The sequence below is a fragment of the Pleurodeles waltl genome, chromosome 4_1, assembly GCF_031143425.1.
Source record: "Pleurodeles waltl isolate 20211129_DDA chromosome 4_1, aPleWal1.hap1.20221129, whole genome shotgun sequence".
NCBI lineage: Eukaryota > Metazoa > Chordata > Amphibia > Caudata > Salamandridae > Pleurodeles > Pleurodeles waltl.
In genome coordinates this window covers 880,153,109-880,176,125 of record NC_090442.1, presented here as the reverse complement: position 1 = coordinate 880,176,125, position 23,017 = coordinate 880,153,109, and the positions used below count along the sequence as shown (strand labels likewise).

Below are 23,017 nucleotides of genomic sequence, written 5' to 3'. Positions count from 1 at the left end.
CCCTGAGTTGTCCCTGGTTGGGCATGTTCTAATCTCCAGTATTCAATGAAGGGAAGTGTGACTGGAGGAACCGTAGCGTATAAAGAGTAGAGGCAGAGAGGTCTGGCACCCTGTGGGCCAATGCACGGCCAGGTAACACCAAGGTTCGGGAGAAGATGATGAAGTAGGGAGGGATGCTAAGGTATTCAATCTCTGCTAGGACAGGGGCCAGAGGAGCCAAGCCAAGGAGGCAATCCTGGGCTCCAGCGCTAAGTAGTGGCCCTACAGTTAAGGGCCACCCAGGAAGGCAAGTCCAAGCATGGTCTGACTGGGAGCCCTGTAGAGGGGAAGTAACTGCAGTCGGAAATGTGCAGGGCCAGGAGGCATTTCGAACGCCAATGCTGATGAATCCAATGACAACAAGAAATAAGGAGGAAAAATGCACACCGTACATCCTGCAAAGATAGATACTTATTAACACAAATAGTATAGACCAAAAAAAAATACTAAGAGCAGATAGTATGTCCTGTTTTCAGTGTCAGGCTCAAGTTCTGGATCCAGAATTGCTGGATGAGGAATCCTTCTCATCCGTTCACCTACCAACGTGTTTTTGCCCATTTGGTAGCCTTATAAAACGTCACGAGCATTCATCGGGGCAAACCAATAAAAGGAAACCTACTCACCACCAATCTACAGCTCCATGCAGATAAAAGAAGGATTCCTACCATTACCTAGTAGAATGTGTCGCCTAACGAAAGATTAGAGAGTAAAACTCTTGATTATGAATATCATTATCATAAAGGCAGTAATAACTGCTTCAGTGAAGTAATGGAAACAGCACTTGTGGTCATTTTGTGTCACTGCAAGACAATAAAAGGTTACATACAAAGTTGAGATTCTGTGGGGACTAAAAACTTTCACAATGGTCAAGAACCAAGGGTGATGGCTCCTGCAGTCACACACTCAAAAAACTCATACGTTTTTCAAATAAGAGCTTTAGAACAGAGGCATTTTCTGCTAGTAAGAAAATGTTGCTCGTAGTTTTCTTTACAAACAAGAGAAGAGGGGACTCAAAAAGAAGGTTGGTCTGTGAATATCCCACATGGACAAGGATAGTCAGCTAATACCAGTAATGTTCCATGGTATAGGTCTTTTCACAAGTCTTGGTTTGCCCATTTGAAACTGTAAATCATCAGGTATGCGCACACAGAATGCCCCAACATATTGAGAGCAAGACCCACAGGGGAGAAAAGACACTCACAACCTACATGAGGTTAGGTTAGGTTAGGACAAAAGGTTACTTCATCAAGGAGCAGCATCTGCAGTTCAGCCTGCGAGCTTCTCTTCGTTGGTGGAATCTGAGGCAGAGTACTAGGGAGAAGCGGTTGATAAAGTGGCAGCCACCATATTGGGGCTTAGTTTACCCGTGTTTGTGTGCTGCTGTTACAGTAACAAGATGCGTAGGCTCACATTTGACATGGAAGGCAGGGGGGGACATCTCCTACAGGTGTAATACGGTCATTTTTGAGCGTTTCAGGGAATCAAATTATCGGCACATTTTAAAATCAACCAGCATTGGCAAAACCAATAGAGGTAGAAGTACCTCACACAAAATAGGACACGCAATAGTCTCTCTGTTTAAAAACGAACCTTAACACAGACATCTATTTTTATCATGACCAGCGGGCATCCAGATGCCTATGCACATAAGAAATTATTCTGACATCAACACACACCGACCAATCATCACACCATTCCCTTTGCAGCAGGGGGCACAGGGAATGGGACCTAATAGTTAATTGAAATCTGTCACCACATCGAGTAGCTCATTTTTCTGAAAACCCCCAAGATAACAACAAACACTGCAATAGTTCAAGCATGCATTCATTTTACCTTGAGGCATGTTGATTTGTAGTTGTGTATATTGCAAAAGGCCATAAATAAATGGCTTGTAAGTTGTAAAAAAATATTTAGACGGTATTGATGCTATATGAATAAATATGCTGCCATCATATGGTCCTAATTTCCTACGGATTTGACCAGTGCAAACAATGACCTATGTTTCAGACAGATGTTTAAGAGACATTGAGAATTTCCTTTGAATGAGGTGATGGATTTAATGAGGGTACATAGCAACCTAAATTCCGAAGATCAAAAGCACAAGCTCTTTGAGTGTCCATCTTTAAGATGAATTCGTAAGTAATCACTGCATTATATGGTAATGGATCCCTCCAATACCACACATCTTTTAAAAGCTTTTAGCAGTCTTAATTTTATATTCTGAACTCCCATCTGTGTACAATATTTTATCATGCTTAAAACTAGATTTATTCGCAAATGCACGGCATTGTTAGCTGAATTTGAATTGGAAAAAATCACATTCAAGAAACAGCAGATCGAAAAAGACGATTATGTTAATATGATATTTTTCAATATATTTGACAACAATGATTTTACATTTTTCAATAAAATAATTGCAAATCACAGTTACATTTACAATGACTATACACTTTTCATTTAAATCTGTTAATAAAAGGAACTTCTTTTCAGTATGTAGGGTCTTCTGGTTTTGCTCACATGAAGCTGTCGTTTTAGAATATACGGAGTTTTTCTCTTCATTATCTCTTCTTTTTCGTGGTTTGTGGTGCCTGGATCCAAAAAGTCTTGCTGGAACAACTGCAAAACATCAAAATCAGGACAAATATAGCTGTAAACAGTTTGAAGGACTGTGTTTTAAGTGGACTGAATATTAGCTTATCAGAGTGTCTACCAAGTTATTTTCTTAGCTGAACAGACAACAATGCCCAAACTATTGAATCTGTGTGGATTATACACATTTACATCGTGCAGGATAATGTTTTACCGACATTTCAACGACAATACTGATCGAAAATGACAATGGCACCCACTACTGGATATTGTTCACTTTCCTCTAGCCGGTTAGTGGAAATTATCATTTGCAGTGGCATGTTTGTTTGTGCTAATTCCAGTGCAAGTTTGCACTGAAGTGCCTCATTCGCTCAGACTGCATAGACTAGGTCTGCTTTGGTGCAAGGCAATTCGCAGTATATTTTGTGAAATATATCACTAATTTTCTGAAAACGCTCCACTTGTAATATCCGACTGCTACACAATGGACGTAATTTAGGGGTCGTCAGGAATCGCTGTTGCGACCCCTGGCTTGCTCTTTGCGACCCCCTGGCAATGTCCTGCGACCCCTGGCCTCAGAGGTGGCAAAGTCATTGCCAGAAACACAAGGGCAGCTCGTCCTAATGGACGTTGTTTGGGGTTGTACTCTGTTTTAACTAAACGTTTTTATTACATTAACAATGAATAATGTTTCATATTCACTGTTGGTGTAACAGAAAATGGAGTACAATTAACTGGAGTCTAGCCTTCCCTGGCTGCTAAGGTAAGTAAAAAAAGGTGCTTTTGAAATGTATGTTGTGCGCATGCTTGTGGGTGAGTGTGCGAGTGAGAGAGCATATGTGTAAGTGTAAATGTGTAAGAATGTGTTAGTGCAAAATTGAAGGTCAAAGGGGGTGTGATGTCACTTCCTCTACCCCTAGCATTTTGGTGAATTGATGTTCATGTGCTGCACCCTAATTGGTTACTTGTCACTCTGTTTTAAAGTATGATTTCCATGCCCACATACAGAGCCTATATAAGACTATCACACTTCTTGTTGTAATTTTATCAAGCTGTTAACCCCACATTGGTAAAAAGTAGTTGGAATTAAAAAACGCCCCTTTTCAGAAACTGGAATAGTATCAACATAGAAATAAGCTGACCGCCTGAAAAAGCCTCTCTATGAGGCTTCCTTAAAGTGGGTTTCCTCCTATTCAGTAAAATAGAAGTAGAATTTTTGTTTAATCCCATAATCAATATAGAGCGTTAATATTTGCTAAAACAATTAAATATGCATGTTTAACTAAATATGTATAAAGGGCAACATTTATAAATGCCCTGCATTGCCCTTCCATCACGCAAGGAGACACAAGGCAACACAATGACTTAAGAAAGATTTACTAAGCCACTAAAAGCTACCTTGCATGGCTCTGTGTGGCTTAGTAAATCCAGAGTAACACAAGGTAGTGAAAATCGCTGCCTTGCGTTACTTTGCATTAGGAATGTGTTTCATAGGTGGAGCATGGGCTTTCCCATTCATCATGCATCAACCCATGGATTTTGGCACATTCCCAGATTTAAAAACACTTGCATGGTATGCCTTCCCAATAGAGGCATAAGAAGGACAAATATTTTCATGTCTCCTCATTATGTCCTCTTTCTACGTGTGCCGCATTCCGTAGAATACGTAGAAAGACGAAAATGCCTCAAAGGATGGTTTTTGTGCCAGAAGGTGTCCCTTCCACCTGCACTAAAGCAATCTTGCCTGTAACACAGGTATTCATATACCATGAACAAAGGTGCCTGGATTGGTGCTACGAAGCATTCATTGTGCGAGCACAGGCAGAGGGCAACAATGCATCATATCTTAGTTAAGGAGCATTCCTGTTCTCTTTCTGCTATGCAGCGCAGCAAGTTGCCTTGCTGCGTTGCGTTGAGTGACATTTTCATAAATCTGCCTCTGAATTATTAGCAAGTTTAATTCAATTTATAGTCATAATAATGACCATCAGTTATCAAAAAAAACTCAATTTTCAGCTGGAAAAAGCAATTTATTTACAACTTTATTTTGAAAATACATGCTTCTACTCTGTGCTTAGGGGGAAAGGCAGGCATTACAGCTGGTAGCTAAGAACATAACTCAGGCATAGAGAGAAAATGTTAGAAGCAGATCTTCAATGTGAAAAGAGAAGTTATAAATTGTAGTGCAGTACCGGAGTACATATGCCACAACAATGTAGCTATTTGTCATTCTCATATACTACGAAGGTAGTCTCACAAAAAATACATTAGAAACTCAACAATTGTAGTAACATTCATCTAATTGTAGTATACGTGTAAAAAAGCACTTTTAATAGCAGAAGAATGTAAGATAATTCTTACTTTCTTCAATAAGATAAAGCATGATAGGTATGGTATTTGTGAATAAGTCAATTCTGAAGTTTATTTTCTAACAGTTGCCCCTTGATTGAACCTTTTTTCACAAAGTATCTTATATGTAATGGTGCCTAATTGATGGTGGTGTGAGAAATCAGCAGAAGTACCAGTTCACAGTAGAAATATTCACCAGTGGGGAAATACTCTCAAGTGACATGATCTTTTCATTTTTTGCTTATGTGCCCCCATTGATTTTCATATATTCATGTTTTTGAGTGCACAATTTTCATTTATAAACATGCTGCATTCAGTATTGATTGCACATATACAGCATACAAAGTTTGCTTTATTATAGTTTAAAGACTCAAGCCCATAGGACCCTGCCTTTCAGCACCTTGAGACCCTTACGGGTGAGTAGTTGTGCTCTATAAATATGATTGATTGATTGAAATAGTGCATCAACTGTCCATTGAAAGTTATAATTGGATTTACAATGTGTGATAAAAAATAGTGAAGGTGCAACAGAACTAAGATGAAAATGCTTGCATTTAACATGACTTACCACAAAGTCTGACCCTGTCAAACTAATCAGAAATTGTATTTAAATCTGGTATTAAAATGTAGTAGGCTGACAGAAATCTTCAGGGAGATTCTTCCTGGGCAATTGGCTTGTGCAAAATGAGCTGCAAACATCTCTAGTGAAGGTCACCGGCATCTCAGATCCATCACTGTCTTCAGTTCAGAAACTCTACAACTAAGACAAAGAGTGCTCTTTTCAAAGTACAGAATAACAGACTGAAGGCATCTTTTTGATGCTTAAGCCTGCTGTCCGTGGGATTGGATGCTTGTTATATCTGTTGTCCTCTACTGCTATCGCCGAGACACTTCCTTGGATGTAGCTTTATCAATTTTATTGTGTTGTATTATTGTATTGTTCAGCTAAGATATAGGGGCTAGAAGCATCTACAGAAACTCATAAAGGCACTTTATGGTGCTAAGATAGCTTTGCTAAAAGAGGAGTTAGTTAGGAAAAACTGGTTCCATCCTCCCATGCAATGTATTACTGAAATACTATCACAATTCATTTTTAATATTGTGCTCATTAATTGCTATCATATCCACTACTGTGTTTATTTTTATCTGTAAATCTATACATATTACATTCACTAGTTTAGAACATTAATTTTAATAAAGGCTTTATATAGTGTTTATTTCTGGTGTGACCATCCATGGTGAAATTTGTTTTGGAGCTCACTAATATATAATCCTCTAGCCTCCCAAGACTGATCACTGTCTGGAATGCACCATCTTAGTTAGGAAAAACTGGTTCCATCCTCCCATCAATGTATTACTGAAATACTATCACAATGTTGCAATTCCTTTTTAAAATTGTGCTCATTATTACTATCATATCCACCACTGTTTATTTTTATCTGTAAATCTATACATATTACATTCACTAGCTTAGAACATTAATTTTAATAAAGGCTTTATATAGTGTGTATTTCTTGTGTGACCATCGATGGTGAAATTTGTTTTGGAGCTCACTAGTAAATAATCCTCTAGTCTCCCAAGAGGAGGCCAATATGTGATGAAGAAACACGAGGCACCGCCATCTCACATGTGCACACAACTTTAACTCATTCCCTCTTTTTAAGGGTAGATCAACGTACTGAAATCTGGTGTAAACATTTGAAGTGATCAAGGACAACAAAAGGTGAAATGGCTTGGGCCAAAGCAAATCCATTCTCTCCTTTTTTATTCCTTTATTATTCTCTGTAGCTCAAGCCACCTCTATTATCTAAAAAAATAAACTATAAAGAACAGGCCAAGACTTTCACTTTTTGACACCTCTTCATGCCAAGAAGTCAGAAATCAAACGTTATGGGGGTGTTTAAGCACAGAATGATAAACTGGGAAATGCAAATCTTTTCCTAGAATGTGCTGTCATTTTCCAAGAAAAATGGCCTTTGTGAAACATCTTTTATCATCACCTATCCTGACAAAACTATTTTGATGGTTTGCATAGTAGAGATGATATCCTGTCTTTCTCATGTTTAGAATGTCAGAAAGCTGAAGTGCTTGCTTTAATTAATTAATTGTTTTAATTAATTTGCTATTGATCCTCATTGGATAAGTCACTCCACATATCTTATGATCTCCATCAAGTATGTGCAAATGTTGACCTTACACTGTGAGTACCTTGCCCCTTTAGTGGTTGTCATGGCCAAAATATATATCAAGGACTGCCCATTTCTCTAGCAAGGATCCCTGAGGGGTTATACCTGGGATGAACACAGTTTCCCATTTACACTTATTCTTGTGATGAATCACGTTACTGTATTTTATTTTAATTTTAGTTTATATTATTCTATCTTAATTTATGTTCCTTTGTGAGTCAGCTTTATCAGAGATAGTACTGACATGGAGAGCAGGAATGATAGTAGGCTGTTGAATTTATCTGATTTATTTAGCCTTGTTCTCTACACGAGAGATGTTCTTCTCTACTTTCAGATCTTTAGCCCACCAATCACTATAGTAGATGACCTCTTACATACTGTTCTACTTTATTCCTTGTTTTGCTGTTGATGCTATCAGTGAATATTTGTAATGTTCAATTAGGTATTGGAATACCAGATAAAGTTGTCAAGGTCATACACTTTGACCAAAGGAGAAACCTTGATCAGAATCCAGCTGCTCTGGGAATACTGTAATTTTACTGTTTTTTTATTGAACAATTAAACAAGTGGATGAATGTATATTTTCAAGAATTGATCAGATTAAGTTATGGCAGTTAGCATAAAACTGGTAAGCAGACAAGGGGAGGTGAACAGGAAAATAAGAACAGCAAGGCAGCTCAGTTCCAGTAACTCGAAAGACAGTGGATGTGAAGAACAACAAGTCACTGAGTAACATATTAACGGAAAAGAAAGAACTACAAATAAATGGAGAAATGGGTAGTTATAGAGTCAGAATTGCCACAGGTAAGCAGAAAGTAATACAGCAGAAGGTTGACCTAGTACTGGACCTTGAGTTAATCAAGAGAAGAAACAAGTGGCAGAGAAATTTGTAGCATGATATAGGATTCTGAGGCATAGTGATATGGTTTGTTTCTAGAAGGCATTACATGGTATGGTATACATGGTATGGACAGACTTATGGGAATTGGGCACAGAAATGTATGCCATCAAAATTCTCCTTCATAGATCTCACAGCAAGCATAATTAGAGGGCTATAATGGTAGTGCAACATATTTCAGGGTAATGTTGAAAATAGCAAAATTGTCTAAAATGTCTCTAGTAGAGGGAAAACTTACAGAGCGACTTGCTCAGATTTTCCTGAAAAGAGAAGTGTTTTTCCTTTTGGCAGTGATTCAAGAGGCATGTTATAGAGGGTAGGTCTTATACTACTAATGTTACTTTCACTTGCTGTAACATAAACAAACACCTGTAAAGTTCCTTTTGCTTTTTACTACATCAGTGGTTCCCAACCTGTGGTCCAGGGCCCCCTGGGGGTCCGCAAAGCCTCCTCAGGGGGTCCGCGGCTACTTAGAAAATTAAATAATATTAACAGATTAGGTCCCCAGCTTTCAGTTGAGACTCAGAGGGGATCCCCGAATTCCAATAATGATTCAGTGGGGGTCCCCAGGTTCTACTAATGATAACATGGGGGTCCACAGAAGTCAAAAAGGTTGGGAGCCACTGTACTACATGGTCACCATTACACACAAACAAACTTAATACAAATCAATAAATCATGGAGCAGATTTATACCATACTGGTTCAAGAAAAAACTATAGAAAGAAAGATGTATAAACCCCATTGCTGAAATTTAGTGAGTTTTATGACATTCACAATAAGCAGATGTTATGTCACCTTTTGTTTCATCTGATATCAATGAATATAAACATACCAACACCCAATGATGAAATTGCTCAGTCAGTGACATTCCAGACAAGCTATGAAGAGGTGACGTAGAACATCAAAAATGTAGCTTCCTGTATCTTCACCTTGGAAATCTGAGAGCCTCATTACGAGGCTGATGGGCCAACCGTCAGCCCGCTAGCCCATGGGGAGGATACTGCTACAGGGATGGCAGTCCCTGGCTCATTACGATGTTTCCACTGTGCTGACCAGCTGAAACCTCAGAAAACTGAGGTTTCTGCCAGTCAGCCAAGTAAAAACTGTGCTGCAGCATTGGCCTCGGCTCCTCATTGCTCATGCCACAGGAATGGTAGTGTAGGGGCCCCCCTTTAGCCTACAGTACTGTGCTTCTGCCAGCCTTTCCATGGCGTGGTCTCCACCATGGAAAGACTAGCAGAAACAGGAGTCATGATCAGCCCGGCAGTGCTGGGCTCACGGCCGCCGTGGCTGACCATGAGTCCACCTGCCGTCAGCATGTCCGGAACCTTGTTCCTGGTGGTGATGGCAGTCCGATCATCAGGGTCGTAATGTGGCAGTCGGACCTCCTGGAGTGCGGTGGTCCGATCATCACCAATGGGCTGGTGGAATCAAGACCGCCAGCCTTGTAATGAGGCCCTTAGTCACACTATTCTCATGGACCAGGTAGAGATTAGTTTGCCATCATTTCATCATTGCTTATTTTGACTATTCTAAGTCTTGACATGTGCATTATAATTTTAGACAGTCTGCGTTCTACAGGAGGGCAATAATATCATTATATACTAGATGCTTGCAATGCTGAAATTTTGTCTTTTCTTCAAACGCAATGTGATAGCTTTCGTAAGCATTAGCTGTTTTTTTTATTTTTTAAATGTGTTCAGTTGCCATAATGTTATTGATTGCTTTGTCAGTAAGTCCTGATTTGGGGCAGAGAAACATTCTTCCCATTGTTAGCCAAGTGAGTATTGGCCAATAATGCAGGTGCAGGTTTACATTGAACCCCTTGGATGCCACAGACGTAATGGTTACGTCCGGAGGTGCAGCGCTCAGGCACCACGGACGTAACCATTATGTCCTGGGACCGTTCCAGGGGAGAGCGCTAGCGCTCCCCCCATGGGCAATGAGCAGGGATGGAAGGGGAATGGATTCCCCTTCCTCTCCCGAACTCCTCCCCAGTGATGTTTGATGCGTCAGCATGCGATTGTGCGCTTACGTCATCAGAGGCCGCCCCCATTCCAGCACGATCAGAAGAGAAATGCTTGCATTTCTCTTCCGATTGGGGGTAGGGGTGGGCAGATTCACATGAAAGGAAAGGAAGAGCCTTTCCTTTCCTTTCTTTTCATGTCTCTCTGAGCATTTCTGCAGCAAAGCGATCGGTCTGCAAAATTGGCCACTAGACACCAGGGAGTTTTTTGTTTTTTGTAAACAATGAAGGGGAGCGACCCCTTGAGCAAGCGTTGCTCCCCTGGGGGGGCATTTTTTTAAAGCCTTTTCTGTCCCACCCGGGGGCAGATCGCCCTATTTTAATCAGGCCAATCTGCCCCCAAAAGGGGCAGAAGCCACTAGACAACAGGGATCATATTTTTTTTATTTCTTAGACTTGGGGAGAGAACCCTTAGGCAAAGGTTGCTTCCCTAGGGGGCAAATTTATTTTAGGCCCCAGGGGGTCAGAAACCACTAAGGTACCAGGGATTGGTATGTCTGTGTGTGTGTTTTGTTTGAGGGACAGCCCCTTGGGCAAGGGTCGCTCCCATTTGGGCACATTACTGTTGGCCATTTCTGCCCCCCCTTGGGGGTAGATCGGCCTATTTTTGTTAGGCCCATCTGCCCCAAGGGGCAGAAAGGCCACCAGAAACCTGCGAAGATTTTTTCTTTTTTAAAGGGTGGAGGTATGGCCATAACCTCACCCCAAATAAATTGGGACAAAGTTGTTCCGCCCACCGGTGGGCAGATGGAGCAATTACCCCTGATCCACTCCCCGGGAGGGCAGAAAGCCTACTAGATGCCAGGAAATTAAATAAAAAAAAACATAAAAAATAGTAGGGTGGTGGCTACTAACCAGTATGGGTATGGTTATGGCCACCCCCCCCGCACAATAAAAGATCTTATCAAAATGGCAAGCAAGAGGACTTTTGATTATTTTGGGTTTTGGGTTTACATTTGGGCCATGAGAGCTTGTCTAACTCTCAAAATAGTACCACTTGGAATGGTGAGGGCTACACTTTTTGGACTTTGGGACGCTGCCATGTAGAAAACGTAATGAGACCTAGACACATCTGAAAACTAAACATCTGGGTGAGTCCAGGGTGGTGTGCTTCATGTGCACCCCACACTATGTTCTTACCCACAATGCCCTGTAAACCTCCAACTTTGCTTGAAATCACACATTTTTGAGATGGAACCTTCCAGAATCTGCAGGAATCCAGAAAATTCCTACCACCCAGCATTGTTGCATCTATACCGATAAAATATCTTCCCCACTTGTCAGCCTAAAAACGTTTTTTTTCAAACTCCCCTTTAGGACCCGCTTTGGTTTCCTCTAAATTTTGACTTGTTTTTGGCTCTGTCCTGTCACTCTCTCTTGGCCCACCTACACAAGTGAGGTATCATTTATATCGGGAGACTGAAGGGAACATTGGGTGGTAGTAAATTTGTGCCGGTGCGGTGATCCCACACAGAAATGTTGGAAAAATGAGATTTTTTTAGCTCAATTTGAGATTTGCTGAGAATTCTAGGTAAGGAAACAATGGGGGTTCCACGCAAGTCACACCTCCCTGAACTCCCTCGGGTGTCTAGTTTTCAGAAATGTGTGTGTTTGGTAGGTTTCCCTAGATGGTTGCTGAGCCCAGGAAAACAAAATACTGGTCCCCCTGCAAAAACAGATAGTTTTGCATTTGATAATTTGATGTGCCCACTTAGGTTTTTGGGGCATTTCCTGTTGCGGGCACAAGGCCTACCCACACAATTGAGGTACTATTTTATTGGGAGATGTGGGGAAATGCTGGGTGGAAGGAAGTTTGTGGCTCCCTTCAGAGGCCAGAATTTTGCAGGACTGAAATGTGAGGAAAAAGTCTTTTTTTGCCAAATGTTGAGGTTTGCTAAGGATTCTGGGTAACAGAACCTTGTGAGATCACCACAAGTTACCCCATCCTAGGTTCCCCTAGGTGTCTAGTTTTCAGAAATGTCCAGGTTTACTATGTTTTCCTAGATGTCTTATGAGCTAGAAGCCAAAATCCACAGCCAGGCACTTTGCAGAAAACTGGTCAATTTTCTTTGGGAAGATGTGATGTGTCAATGTTGTGTGTTGGGGCATTTCCTGTTGGAGGCACTAGGCGTACCCACACAAGTGAGGTACCATTTTTATTGGGAGAATGATGGGTGGAAGGAACTTTGTGGCTTCTCTCGGATTTCAGAACTTTCTATCACTGAAATGTGAGGAAAATTGTTTTTGTTTGCCAAATTTTGAGGTTTGCAAAGGATTCTGGGTAACAGAACCTGGTGAAAGCGTCACAAGTTACCCCATCCTGATTTTCCATATATGTCTAGTTTTTAAAAATGCACAGATTTTGTAGGTTTTCCTAGGTGCCAGCTCAGCTAGAGACCAAAATCCACAGCTAGGCACTTTCCAAAAGACAAGTCATTTGTTCATGTAAAGTTTTGAAGTGTCTATGTTGCGCTTTAGGGCATTTCCCGCCGTGGGCACTTAGCCTACCAACACAAGTGAGGTACCAATTTTATAGGGAAACTTGGGGGAATGCTGGGTGGAAGGACATTTGTAGCTCCTCCCAGATTCCAGAACTTTCTATCACTGAAATGTGAGGAAAAAGTGTTTTCGTTGCCAAATTGTGAGGATTCTGAATTTTCCTAGGTGTTTAGTTTAAATTTTTTTATAGGTTTGCTAGATTTCCCTAGGTGCCTCTTGAGCTAGAGGCCAAAATCCACAGCTAGGCACTCTCCTAAAAACATGTCAGATTTCAATGTATAAATGTGATGTGTCCATGTTGCATCTCCTGTTGCGGGTATTAGGCCTACCCACACAAATAAGGTACCATTCTTATCGGGAGATTTGGGGGAACACAGAATAGAAGGACAAGTGTTATTGCCCCTTGTCTTTCTGTACATTTTTTCCTTCCAAATGTAAGACAGTGTGTAAAAAAGACGTCTATTTGAGAAATGCCCTGTAATTCACATGCTAGTATGGAGGTCTCGGGATTCAGATATGTGCAAATAACCACTGATTCTCAATACCTTATCTTGTGCCCATTTTGGAAATATAAAGGTTTCCTTGATACCTATTTTTCACTCTTTACATTTCACCAAATTAATTGCTGTATACCTGGTATACAATGAAAACACATTGCAAGGTGAAGCTCCTTTATTGGTTCTGGGTACCTAGGGTTCTTGATGAATCTACAAGCTCTATATATCCCAGAAGGGGCCAGCAGGCGTAATGGTATATTGCTTATAAAAATCTGCCATAGCTGGAAAAAGTTATAGAAGAAAACGTGGACTGAAATTGCTCTTTTTTCACCTCAATTTCAATATTTATTTATTTTAGCTGTTACTTTCTGTAGGAAAACCTTGAAGGATCTACACAAACGACCCCTTAATGAATTCAGAATGTATCTACTTTTCAGAAATGTTCAGCTGTCTGTGATCCAGCATTGGTTTTACACCCATTTCTGTCACTAACTGGAAGGAGGCTAAAAACACAAAAGATTGTAAAAAAAATCGGGTATGTCCCAGTAAAAGGCCGCAACCGTTTTGAAAAATGTGCTTTTCTGATTCAAGTCTGCCTGTTCCTGAAAGCTGGAAAGATGGTGACTTTAGCACAGCAAACCATTTGTTGATGCCATATTCAAGGAAAAAAAACACAAGCTTTCTCCTGCAGCCCTTTTCCCATTTTTTTGAAAAAAAAATCTAAATTTTAGCTGTAGTTTAGCTGATTTCTTGGGCTCCGCCAGGGCAACCTAAAAACTCTGGGTTCCTCTAGAATCCCTAGGATGTTGGAAAAAGGACGCAAATTTGGAGTGGGTAGCTTATGTGGACAAAGAGTTTTGAGGGCCTAAGCGTGAACTGCCCCAAATAGCCAAACAAAGGGTTTGCACAGGTGGGGAAATGGCCTGCAGCAAAGGGGTTAATGGCATCAATTATGTGTTGTGGTATGTTATGTTATGTTTTGATATTGATCCAGTGTTCCCTCAATTACTTTTGCTAAATCCTAGGTTTGGACTTACATTATCATCCTAGGTGGTCATTCAATGTAGACTAGGTATTTTATGACCACAAAAAATATTGCTCCATTCATGTTTATAGTTGACTCAAAAGGTGGAGAGAGAACCCATATGTATTTCTTCAATGTCTGTTAAAGATGGTGTATATATGTTTAGGGTGAATTGGACAAAACTTTTCAAACTAGGCCATGACGAAGACCCTTTTGGGTTAAAACGCATAGCCAAATAAAAATAGTGCTAAAGGATCTTTTTGTCATATATATATATATACATAACCAGCATGCACTGTACTCACTTGAGAGGCCCACTGGGGCGGACTGGTATTTAAAGAGACTAATCAGGTGCCTGCAATTAGACAAGCTGAAGCCATGCCGGTCTTTTCAACAAGAAAGAAATGCCTGGAACACTTCCAGCACTGGCTGCACCTACGAGGGTGAAACACTTTTATATTTTTCTCTGCTGAAGAAAGGATTGACCTAGAAACACGTGTCCAGAGATGATTTTATAACCCAAGGCCTGGAATAATGAAACTGCTTAAAGAATTCACTGTGAGTTGCTGGCTTTGCTTTTTTCTTCCCGTTTATATAACCTGTTGGGAGTGCGCTTTCACATGAGGACAACTTTGTTTTTGATATATATATATATATATATATGTTTATTTATATATATTTAAGATAGTAAGATATTACTGTTTGCTGGAAGAAAAACAAGGCAGTGACGGAGACTGGCAGAGCTGTTCTTATCTTTATTTGTAACTGTAGAAGACAATTTCAAGTTAGACCACCAGGGACCAAAGGTTTTAAGTATACTGTGGGAATGTCTTGGCCTCCTAGAAGTCTGATTGCTAAGGGTGACAGAGGGCAATGGGGAATGGCTGAAAAGGTGCTCGGTTTGCTAATGTCTTACTGGGAAGTCTTTGGCGACCTGTATTATTTGTGTAGTGTGACTTAGGCTATTATTTACACTAGAGAATTCAGCCAACTTATGAACGAATGATCCTAGTTACAGAAATTCCAGAGAAATGTTATACCACCTTTTGGAAGAAGGAGGGGGTAATCACTGTGATCATTGTAGAGGTGTTTTTGACCAAAGATTTCTGGGCCATATCATGAAGATTTTCGTCTGCACAGGCAAATTTTTATGCAATTGCACTTTCAAAAGCCCATATACGAGCATTCACTTCCCTTGATTATGATCTGCCTGTAGTTCAGGGATTAATACAGAGAAATTTTGAGTTAACTAAGTCTATTATAGACAGTGCCATCGCATAAAAAAAAAATGACACACAGCTATGCTCTGTACTGGCGCACACCTTCATGATATGTACACTGCAATGGTTATTTTTGCAAGTAATCCGCTCCAAAAATTCAGAGTGCCCATTTAGTGTTAAAGCATGTCAGTGTGGTAATAAAAGTTTAGTTAAGGCATTCATTACTTTTGGGCTAATACGTTTCGACATGAGCATTCACTCCTGTCACTCCTGTTACTAAATCTCTCAGAATTATTATGATAAATTGTGGCAGATCAAACCTGCCAGAGTTTGTTGGGGGTTAATTTCTGGTAAACACCAGTACTGTGTATTTTAGTGCAGGACGTAACAAAGGGACTGATTTAGATTTAGGCGGATGGGTTACACGTCACAATGTTGATGGATATATTGTCCCCTGAAATATAAATCCCATAGGAAATAATGGGATTATTGCTTTGGCAGATAGGATATCCGTCACTGTTGTGAAGGAATAACCCTTTGGCAGAAATCTAAATCAGACCCAAACTCTTAATTTTTTCCCTCACAAACTTGTGATAGATGATAATTATGGCACCCAATATACAAGTGGCAGTATTCAGTATTCATCAAGTGTGATAATTATCGCATTCAATAGTGGCCTAAGGGCCTCATTACAACATTGACTGTCCCACCACAGGTCCGCCAATGCCCCTAGGAGGATGCCACCGCCATGCCGGTGGTGTCTGCCCTAGTCGTATCACAATGTTTCCTTGGGCTGACCAGCAGAAACATTGTATTATGACATTCCTAACACGATGACTGGTGGGAACAGTGCTACTTTATTTGCCTCAGAGCCGAGGCCAATACTGTAGCACAGCAGCTGGGCAGGGGGGCCCCTGCATTGCCCATGTCCTGGGTATGAGCAGTGCAGGGGCCCCCCTGTTTCCCCCGGGATTGGCTTTATGCCAGCCTTTTCATGGTGGGGTGACTGCCATGGAAAGGCTGGCAGAAAGCTGAGTTTTAATCAGCATGGAAGCGCTGAGTTCAGCACTGCCATGGCTGACCACAATTCAGACTGCCGTCTAATTGTTGGGACCCACGCCCCACCAGGGTTTAATTTGGTGGTGGGACCGTCAGGAGTACAGCGGTCCCATTGAAGACCGCCACACTTGTAATGAGGCCCTTAGTGTTCCAGAGGCATACCTGATTTCAACTTCTAACCCCTAACTTGGAAACGGGTAAATACGTCATTGTTGTGCATTCATGCAAAAATGTTTACTAATACTATAGCAAAATTAGGAATCCTGCCTTGCATGAGTTGGTTGATAATGACAGAGCTACGAGCGAGCTAAACTCTCTCTGTCCCATTTTATATGTGACCGCCAGAACAAAGAAAATAAAAAGCTTGTGGTATTTAGAATGACTTTCCTGTATGCAGAACTTCAACCAACTTTAAAATATATGTAGTGAAAGATTTGCTGCACATGGTCACCACCCAATTTTGTAATACATACATTGACCTGATCTGTTCATTCATTGCTTTATCCACACTTCTGCCTTTTCTAAGTGATCTTATAGGCAGACATTACCCAATGTAATTGTACTCAATTAAAAAACTTTGTAAGGATGAAATGCTGAGTTGGTGTTGTGGGTATCTAAACGCTTACCCTGCAATAACAGCAAGTTTCAGCAAGGCTAAAGATTACTCAAGCATTACTTTAGAGTTTTTCACTCACTGGCCAGCAGTAAGTGCTGTAATTATTGTAGTTCACCGATAGACACTCTACAGACATGGAAATGATGAAAGGATGAGTCAACAATTGAGGTTTCAAACTTTGGTCTAGTTTGGACACAAACCAGCAGCAGGTGGTAATCCACTGCAGCTATCCTTCTGGCAAAGAACTGATATTGGGAGAACCATCCCTAACCTGCAAATCAGTGTAATCGTTTTAAATTTATAAGCAACAGACTATTTTTCCAACCTATTGTTCTCCATTCATGGATCAAAAACAACATCATAGTAATGATACATTTTCAGAGGAGATTTGGTGTCCAAAATTCAACTGGCGTACTTCTTTGTTTACCTCCAAGTACTGCAGTCCTCTGCTGTGGCATATTTTTTGAAGTTGAAATACTGTCAACATGGCTTCCAAGTTTAACCCATCAACAGTATTTGGAAACTGTTTTCTCATTACGAGTTCTTCATCTGCTTCCTCTCCTGTTTCCTCTGCTTGACTGTTTCTGTTATTTATGAGACTGCAGATATTTAGCAGGGTATTCTTCCAGTAGGGGGCTCGTGCTTTGTTCACCTAAAAGGCAGAGAAGATGAAATCAAGATAAATGATTATGGCACCATTGCCTTCGGCACAGCAGCAGGCTGCTTCTGACTGTCCAGGCATATGCATCTGATCACGGATAAGCAGCTTCACATGGAAGATACCCCACTGTCTAGCAGCATCAAAGTTTCCTGGAGCCATATCATGAAGAGCTGTGTTGGCTCAGTGGTAAGCCCTGCCTTTTTGTGTTTGAAGTGTCTAAAATTCATACATACATCTCAGAAATGCATAACATTCAGACAGAACAAATCAGAAAGAGAGAAGTTTCAATTTCAAATACTAATTTGAAGAAATCCAGAGTTATGTGTATTATCATCATACTAGATCTGTGGCTTTCTGAGGTTCTACTTATTCCTTCTTTCAATCAAATTAATGCACATGCTCATGCTTCTGAAACAAAAGTCACAGTGTCCTTTAAAATAAACAAATATTCATCTCTTATTGATATGAATGTGTGATAGTCTCAATACAAACATAAAATGCCTAGACTGCCTTTGTGTCTTACTCCATTTTTACAAATATAACAGGACAACGATCACCCCCTTTGATCCCTACATAATAATCAAGCACACATCTATTTACATCCCAAATCCATAATGTCCTATAAAGTGCAATTATGACTTCTCAAAAACTGTACATTTTAGGGTATTATATATGAAATATGAGCTGCACTTTTCACCCCATAATGAATGTCCAAGTATCCCTAAGTTTCAAGGATATCAAAGCGCTCATATAGCCTGAAGCCTACCAACTCAGGGTATGTATTTAAAGACTGTGGGCCTCATTACAAGGCTGGCAGTCTTGAGACCACCAGCCTTGTGGTGGCGGTCGGACCACCGCACTTCATGTGGTCCGACCGCCACATTACGACCCTGGCGGTTGGACTGCCAGGGGACCGCTGTCCCCACAGGAATATGGTTCCCGACGGCTGACGGCAGTTGGACTTGTGATCAGCCATGACAGAACTGAGGACAGCGCCACCGTTCTCATCACAAGTCTCCTTTCCACCAGCCTTTTCATGGTGGTTCACCACCATAGTAAGTCCAGCAGAAAGGAAGTTCTGGCGGCCACACGGGGGCCCCTTCACTGCCCATGACCATGTCTTAGGCAGTGCATGGGCCTACCTGCCTAACACCCTTGGAATGCGCACTGTCTGCTTTGCTTGGCTGACCGGCGGGAACATCGGAGTGCAATGCTCCCACCGGTCAGCCCAGTGGGAACATCTCAATATGACTGGGGGTGAGATCACTGGATTGATGGCAGTCTCAGCCCCTAGAGTTTGGCAGTTGCCTCGTCCATCTGCCAAACTCATAATGAGGTCCTATGTGCCAGATTCACATAGGTAACTTACACTTTTGAGATAGTTTACACTTTTGAGTAAGTTAAATACTTTTCAGTATTGACCAACTCTGAGTTTAAGTTACTAAATAAAAAAAACAGTAGTAATAGGTAAGTAGGTTGTGGCCAACCACTGGTACTGCAACGCCCTTCCATAGAAAATGATGGAGGTAGGATCTTAAAATAAAACCCCATAGGAAATAGTCCTAAATTAACTTGAATTATTTAAAATTGTTAAGAATATAAGACATTTAAATTATGGTATACAATGTATTTGAAAATAGTACATAAATATTGTTTGATTATAAACTAGTTGAAAAACCTATTTAGAAATTAAAAAATAATGTAACAATGTATTTCATTAAACGTAATTAAAATAATTTTCAGTAGTTCTATAATCACTTTTAACAATTATTACTGCATGTTGGACTTTTGCTTATGCAGGGTCATCCCCAGTCTTTTTGCCTCCTGCCTCCTATTTTTTTCTGACCTGTTGCTGTTGGCTTTTCAACTCTGAGCCCTTTACCACTGCTAACCAGTGCTAAAGTGCATATGTTCTCCGTGTAAATTGTATGTAATTGGTTTATCCATGATTGGCATATTTGATTTACTAGTAAGTTCCTAGTAAGGTGCACTAGAGGTGCCAGGGCCTGTAAATCAAATGCTACTAGTGGGCCTGCAGCACTGGTTGTGCCACCCACATAAGTAGCTCTGTAATCATGCCCAGACCTGCCACTGCAGTGTCTATGTGTGTATTTTTACACTGTATATTCGACTTGGCAAGTGTACCCACTTGCCAGGCCTAAACCTTCCCTTTTCATACATGTAAGGCACCCCTAAGGTAGGCCCTAGGTAGCCCCAAGGGCAGGGTGCAGTGTATGGATAAGGTAGGACATATAGTAATGTGGTTTATATGTCCTGACAGTGAAATACTGCCAACTTCGTTTTTCACTGTTGCAAGGCCTGTCTCTCTCATAGGATAACATGGGGGCTACCTTTAAATATGATTAAAGTGTAGATTCCCCTAGAGAGTAGATGGACATGTGGAGTTTGGGGTCCCTGAACTCACAATTAAAAAATACATCTTTTAGTAAAGTTGATTTTAAGATTGTGCGTTTGAAAATGCCACTTTTAGAAAGTGAGCATTTTCTTGCTTAAACCATTCTGTGACTCTGCCTTGTTTGTGGATTCCCTGTCTGGGTCACTTTGGCAGTTGGTTTTTTTTTCACCTCGCACTAGACAGTGACACAAAGGGGGCTGGGGTGTAACCTGCATTTCCTGATTAGCCATCTCTGCTAGGAGGGAGGGGTGGAGTGGTCACTCTCATCTGAAAGGACTGTGCCTGCCTCTGACAATGCCGGCTCCAACCCCCTGGTGTGTGTCTGAGGCCTTGCCTGGGCAAGGCAGGATTTCACAAGTAGGTGTGAGTCCCCTTTGAAGAAAGGTGACTTCAAAGACTAAAATGGGTATAAGAAGGGCACCCAAATCTACAGACTTTAGAAACACTTCTGGAACCAAGAGGAACCTCTGCCTGGAGAAGAGCTGATAGCTGAGGAAGAAGTGCTGCCCTGCCTGTGACTGTGCTTTGTGGAGCTTTCCTGAAGTGCTGCTTCTGCCAGAGTAAGAGGGCAAAGACTGGACTTTGTGTGCCTTCCATCTTGTGAAGAAATCTCCAAGGGCTTGAGTTAGAGCTTGCCTCCTGTTGTTTGAAGTCTCAGGGACAGCAAAGACTTCTCTCTGCCAGCACCTGGAGTCTCTGGAGAGACTCCTGCTCTGACAAGTGGTGCCCTATCCAGTTCCTGGGCCCTTGAAAGGAAAGCTGGTGGAAATCCAAGGAAATCGACTTCAGACGACTCCGGACCGACGCCGCTGCTGAATCCGGTAACGCCACCTGCACCTGACGCCGTGACCTTCGCTGGAACGCGACGCTCTTCGCAGACCCAACGCCACTGCAGCCCCGCTGAAGTCCGCGACTCCGTGGAAGTCGCCGCACCACGTCGTGACCGACGCCGCTCGAAGTGCGTGGATTCAATGTTTCGCACAGACGCCGCGATCCCCGACTTCGCGCATCGGCTTGTTTTCACTCGTCACCAAAGGTACTGTACTTGGGGGTCTACACGACTCCGTGTCCGGCGCCACTGGTGTCGGCTTGTTGGGAACGACTCCGTCACAACGCCGTGTTAACATCTCATCGAAGCATTTTTGTTTCTAAGCGCTATTTTTGAGTTTAATCTCTAAAAATTCATAACTTGACTTGTGTATGTCGGATTTTTGTCGTTTTGGTCTTGTTTTGTTTAGATAAATATTTCCTATTTTTCTAAACCGGTGTTGTGTCATTTTGTAGTGTTTACATGAAGTTACTGTGTGTGTTGGTACAAATACTTTACACCTAGCGCTTTGAAGTTAAGCCTACTGCTCTGCCAAGATACCAAGGGGGTAAGCAGGGGTTAGCTGAGGGTGATTCTCTTTTACCCTGACTAGAGTGAGGGTCCTTGCTTGAACAGGGGGTAACCTGACTGTCAACCAAAGACCCCATTTCTAACATTGGTGATCAGCGGTTGGGATTTGGACTTGTATTTGTACTCAACATACAGTGATTAAGTGTACACTACTGTTTAGAGTTCAGACCACTACGTGACCACATACTACTTGTCTTGTGATTCTGCTTTTTGTTCTCTGATGTCCTCCTGGAAGTATTGCTAATATTTTTGGACTTTGGTTTTTGGTTGTGAAGCCTTTGCAGAATGGAAGTCAATTTCTGGCACCTATTTATGTATAAAAAGTGGCAGCTTAAAGCATACTGCATGGAAAGGGGACTGGCTGTGAACAAGAAATCCAGAAGGGAGGATCTTGAGTCAGCCCTGTTTCAGTATGAATTGAAACGTTGTCAGGCAACACCACCAAATGAGTCTGAGGAGGATAACTACTCTGAGGAGGAGGACTACTCTGAGGAGGAGGGCAGTGGCCCTGAGGAGGGAACAGAAAGAGATGATTGGCTCCTAGCTCGAATCCGGAGTCTTGAAGAACTAGATGCAGAGCTTGAGAGGGCTGAGGAGAAGAGAGCCTTAGTCCTGGAAAAAGAAAGGATTACAGCTCAAGAGCTGAGCTGTGAAGAGCTGAAGCTGGAAGCCATGAGGGCTGAGTCCAGTTCAGATGGTGGCAGCAAAAATCTTGTATCCAGTACTGCTGAAGAAGTGCACATGCCCAAAGATGTGGTGCCCTACTTGAAGGAGGAAGTTAACACACGCCAGGAGGTTCAGGGGTATGAGGTAGCTCCAGTAATGCACAGGGTCCCTGAGGTGGATTGGGGAACTGGCATGGGGAGTCATATTCCTACTGGTGGGACGGACACTCTACTGACTCTAGGTGAGAGTGACAGGGAGAGGGGTTCCCCCAAGGTAGAAGTCCTGGTTATGGAGTGTGAAGACATCCCAGAAGAGTGTGGGTTGAGTGTCAGGGACAGTCAGGTACTGCCTCACAAACTCAGGTGGGTGATGTGGGGTGCTTTTCCAAAGCAGAGTCACTGGATGGTTGGGTGAAGGGTACTTTGGTTAATTAATGTAAGGGGCTGAGTGATGTAATTGCTGGAGAGCATATGTCTAGTCCTTATTTTCCAGAGCTACGCCAGCACCAGGTGGAGTGTGAGTTCTCTGACCCCAGGGAGCTTACAATGGAGGCAGACCTCTTGGTGAGTACCAGAGAGTCTGAAGAGGCATTTGGGGGGGCTCCTGAGAGGAGTAGTCTAGGTATTTCCCAACCAGGTGAGGTAGGGAAGGATTGTAGTGTCCCAGGTAGGTCCCAGTGTAGTGGGATGGGTGAGGGACCCCATGTCCAGTCTCTGAGGAGAGTGAATGGGGATGGGCTAAGGTCCAAGGTGCCCGAGATCCGGTCCCAGGTCCTAGAGGGTTCCATGAGGGAACATCAGGAGGGGAGCCTAGCCTGTACCATAGGGCCATCTGTTGAGGGAGATCCCACAGTGTCAGGAGAACTTGGGGG

At 41.9% G+C, this 23,017-nt stretch overlaps 1 protein-coding gene across 2 annotated transcripts in view; it reads right to left on the bottom strand.

Annotated features, from left to right (window-relative positions):
* Nucleotides 1–2,388: 2,388 nt before the first annotated feature.
* Nucleotides 2,389–23,017, bottom strand: part of NTS (neurotensin) — a 133,906-nt gene continuing 113,277 nt past the window's right edge. For both annotated transcript variants that reach the window (XM_069229628.1, XM_069229629.1), the window contains 2 exons: nt 17,432–17,656; nt 2,389–2,655 (listed from right to left, as the gene is read on the bottom strand). In XM_069229628.1, coding sequence (XP_069085729.1) covers nt 2,506–2,655; nt 17,432–17,656 — 375 coding nt within the window. In that variant the 3' untranslated portion in view covers nt 2,389–2,505. The remainder of the gene's footprint in view (nt 2,656–17,431; nt 17,657–23,017) is intronic.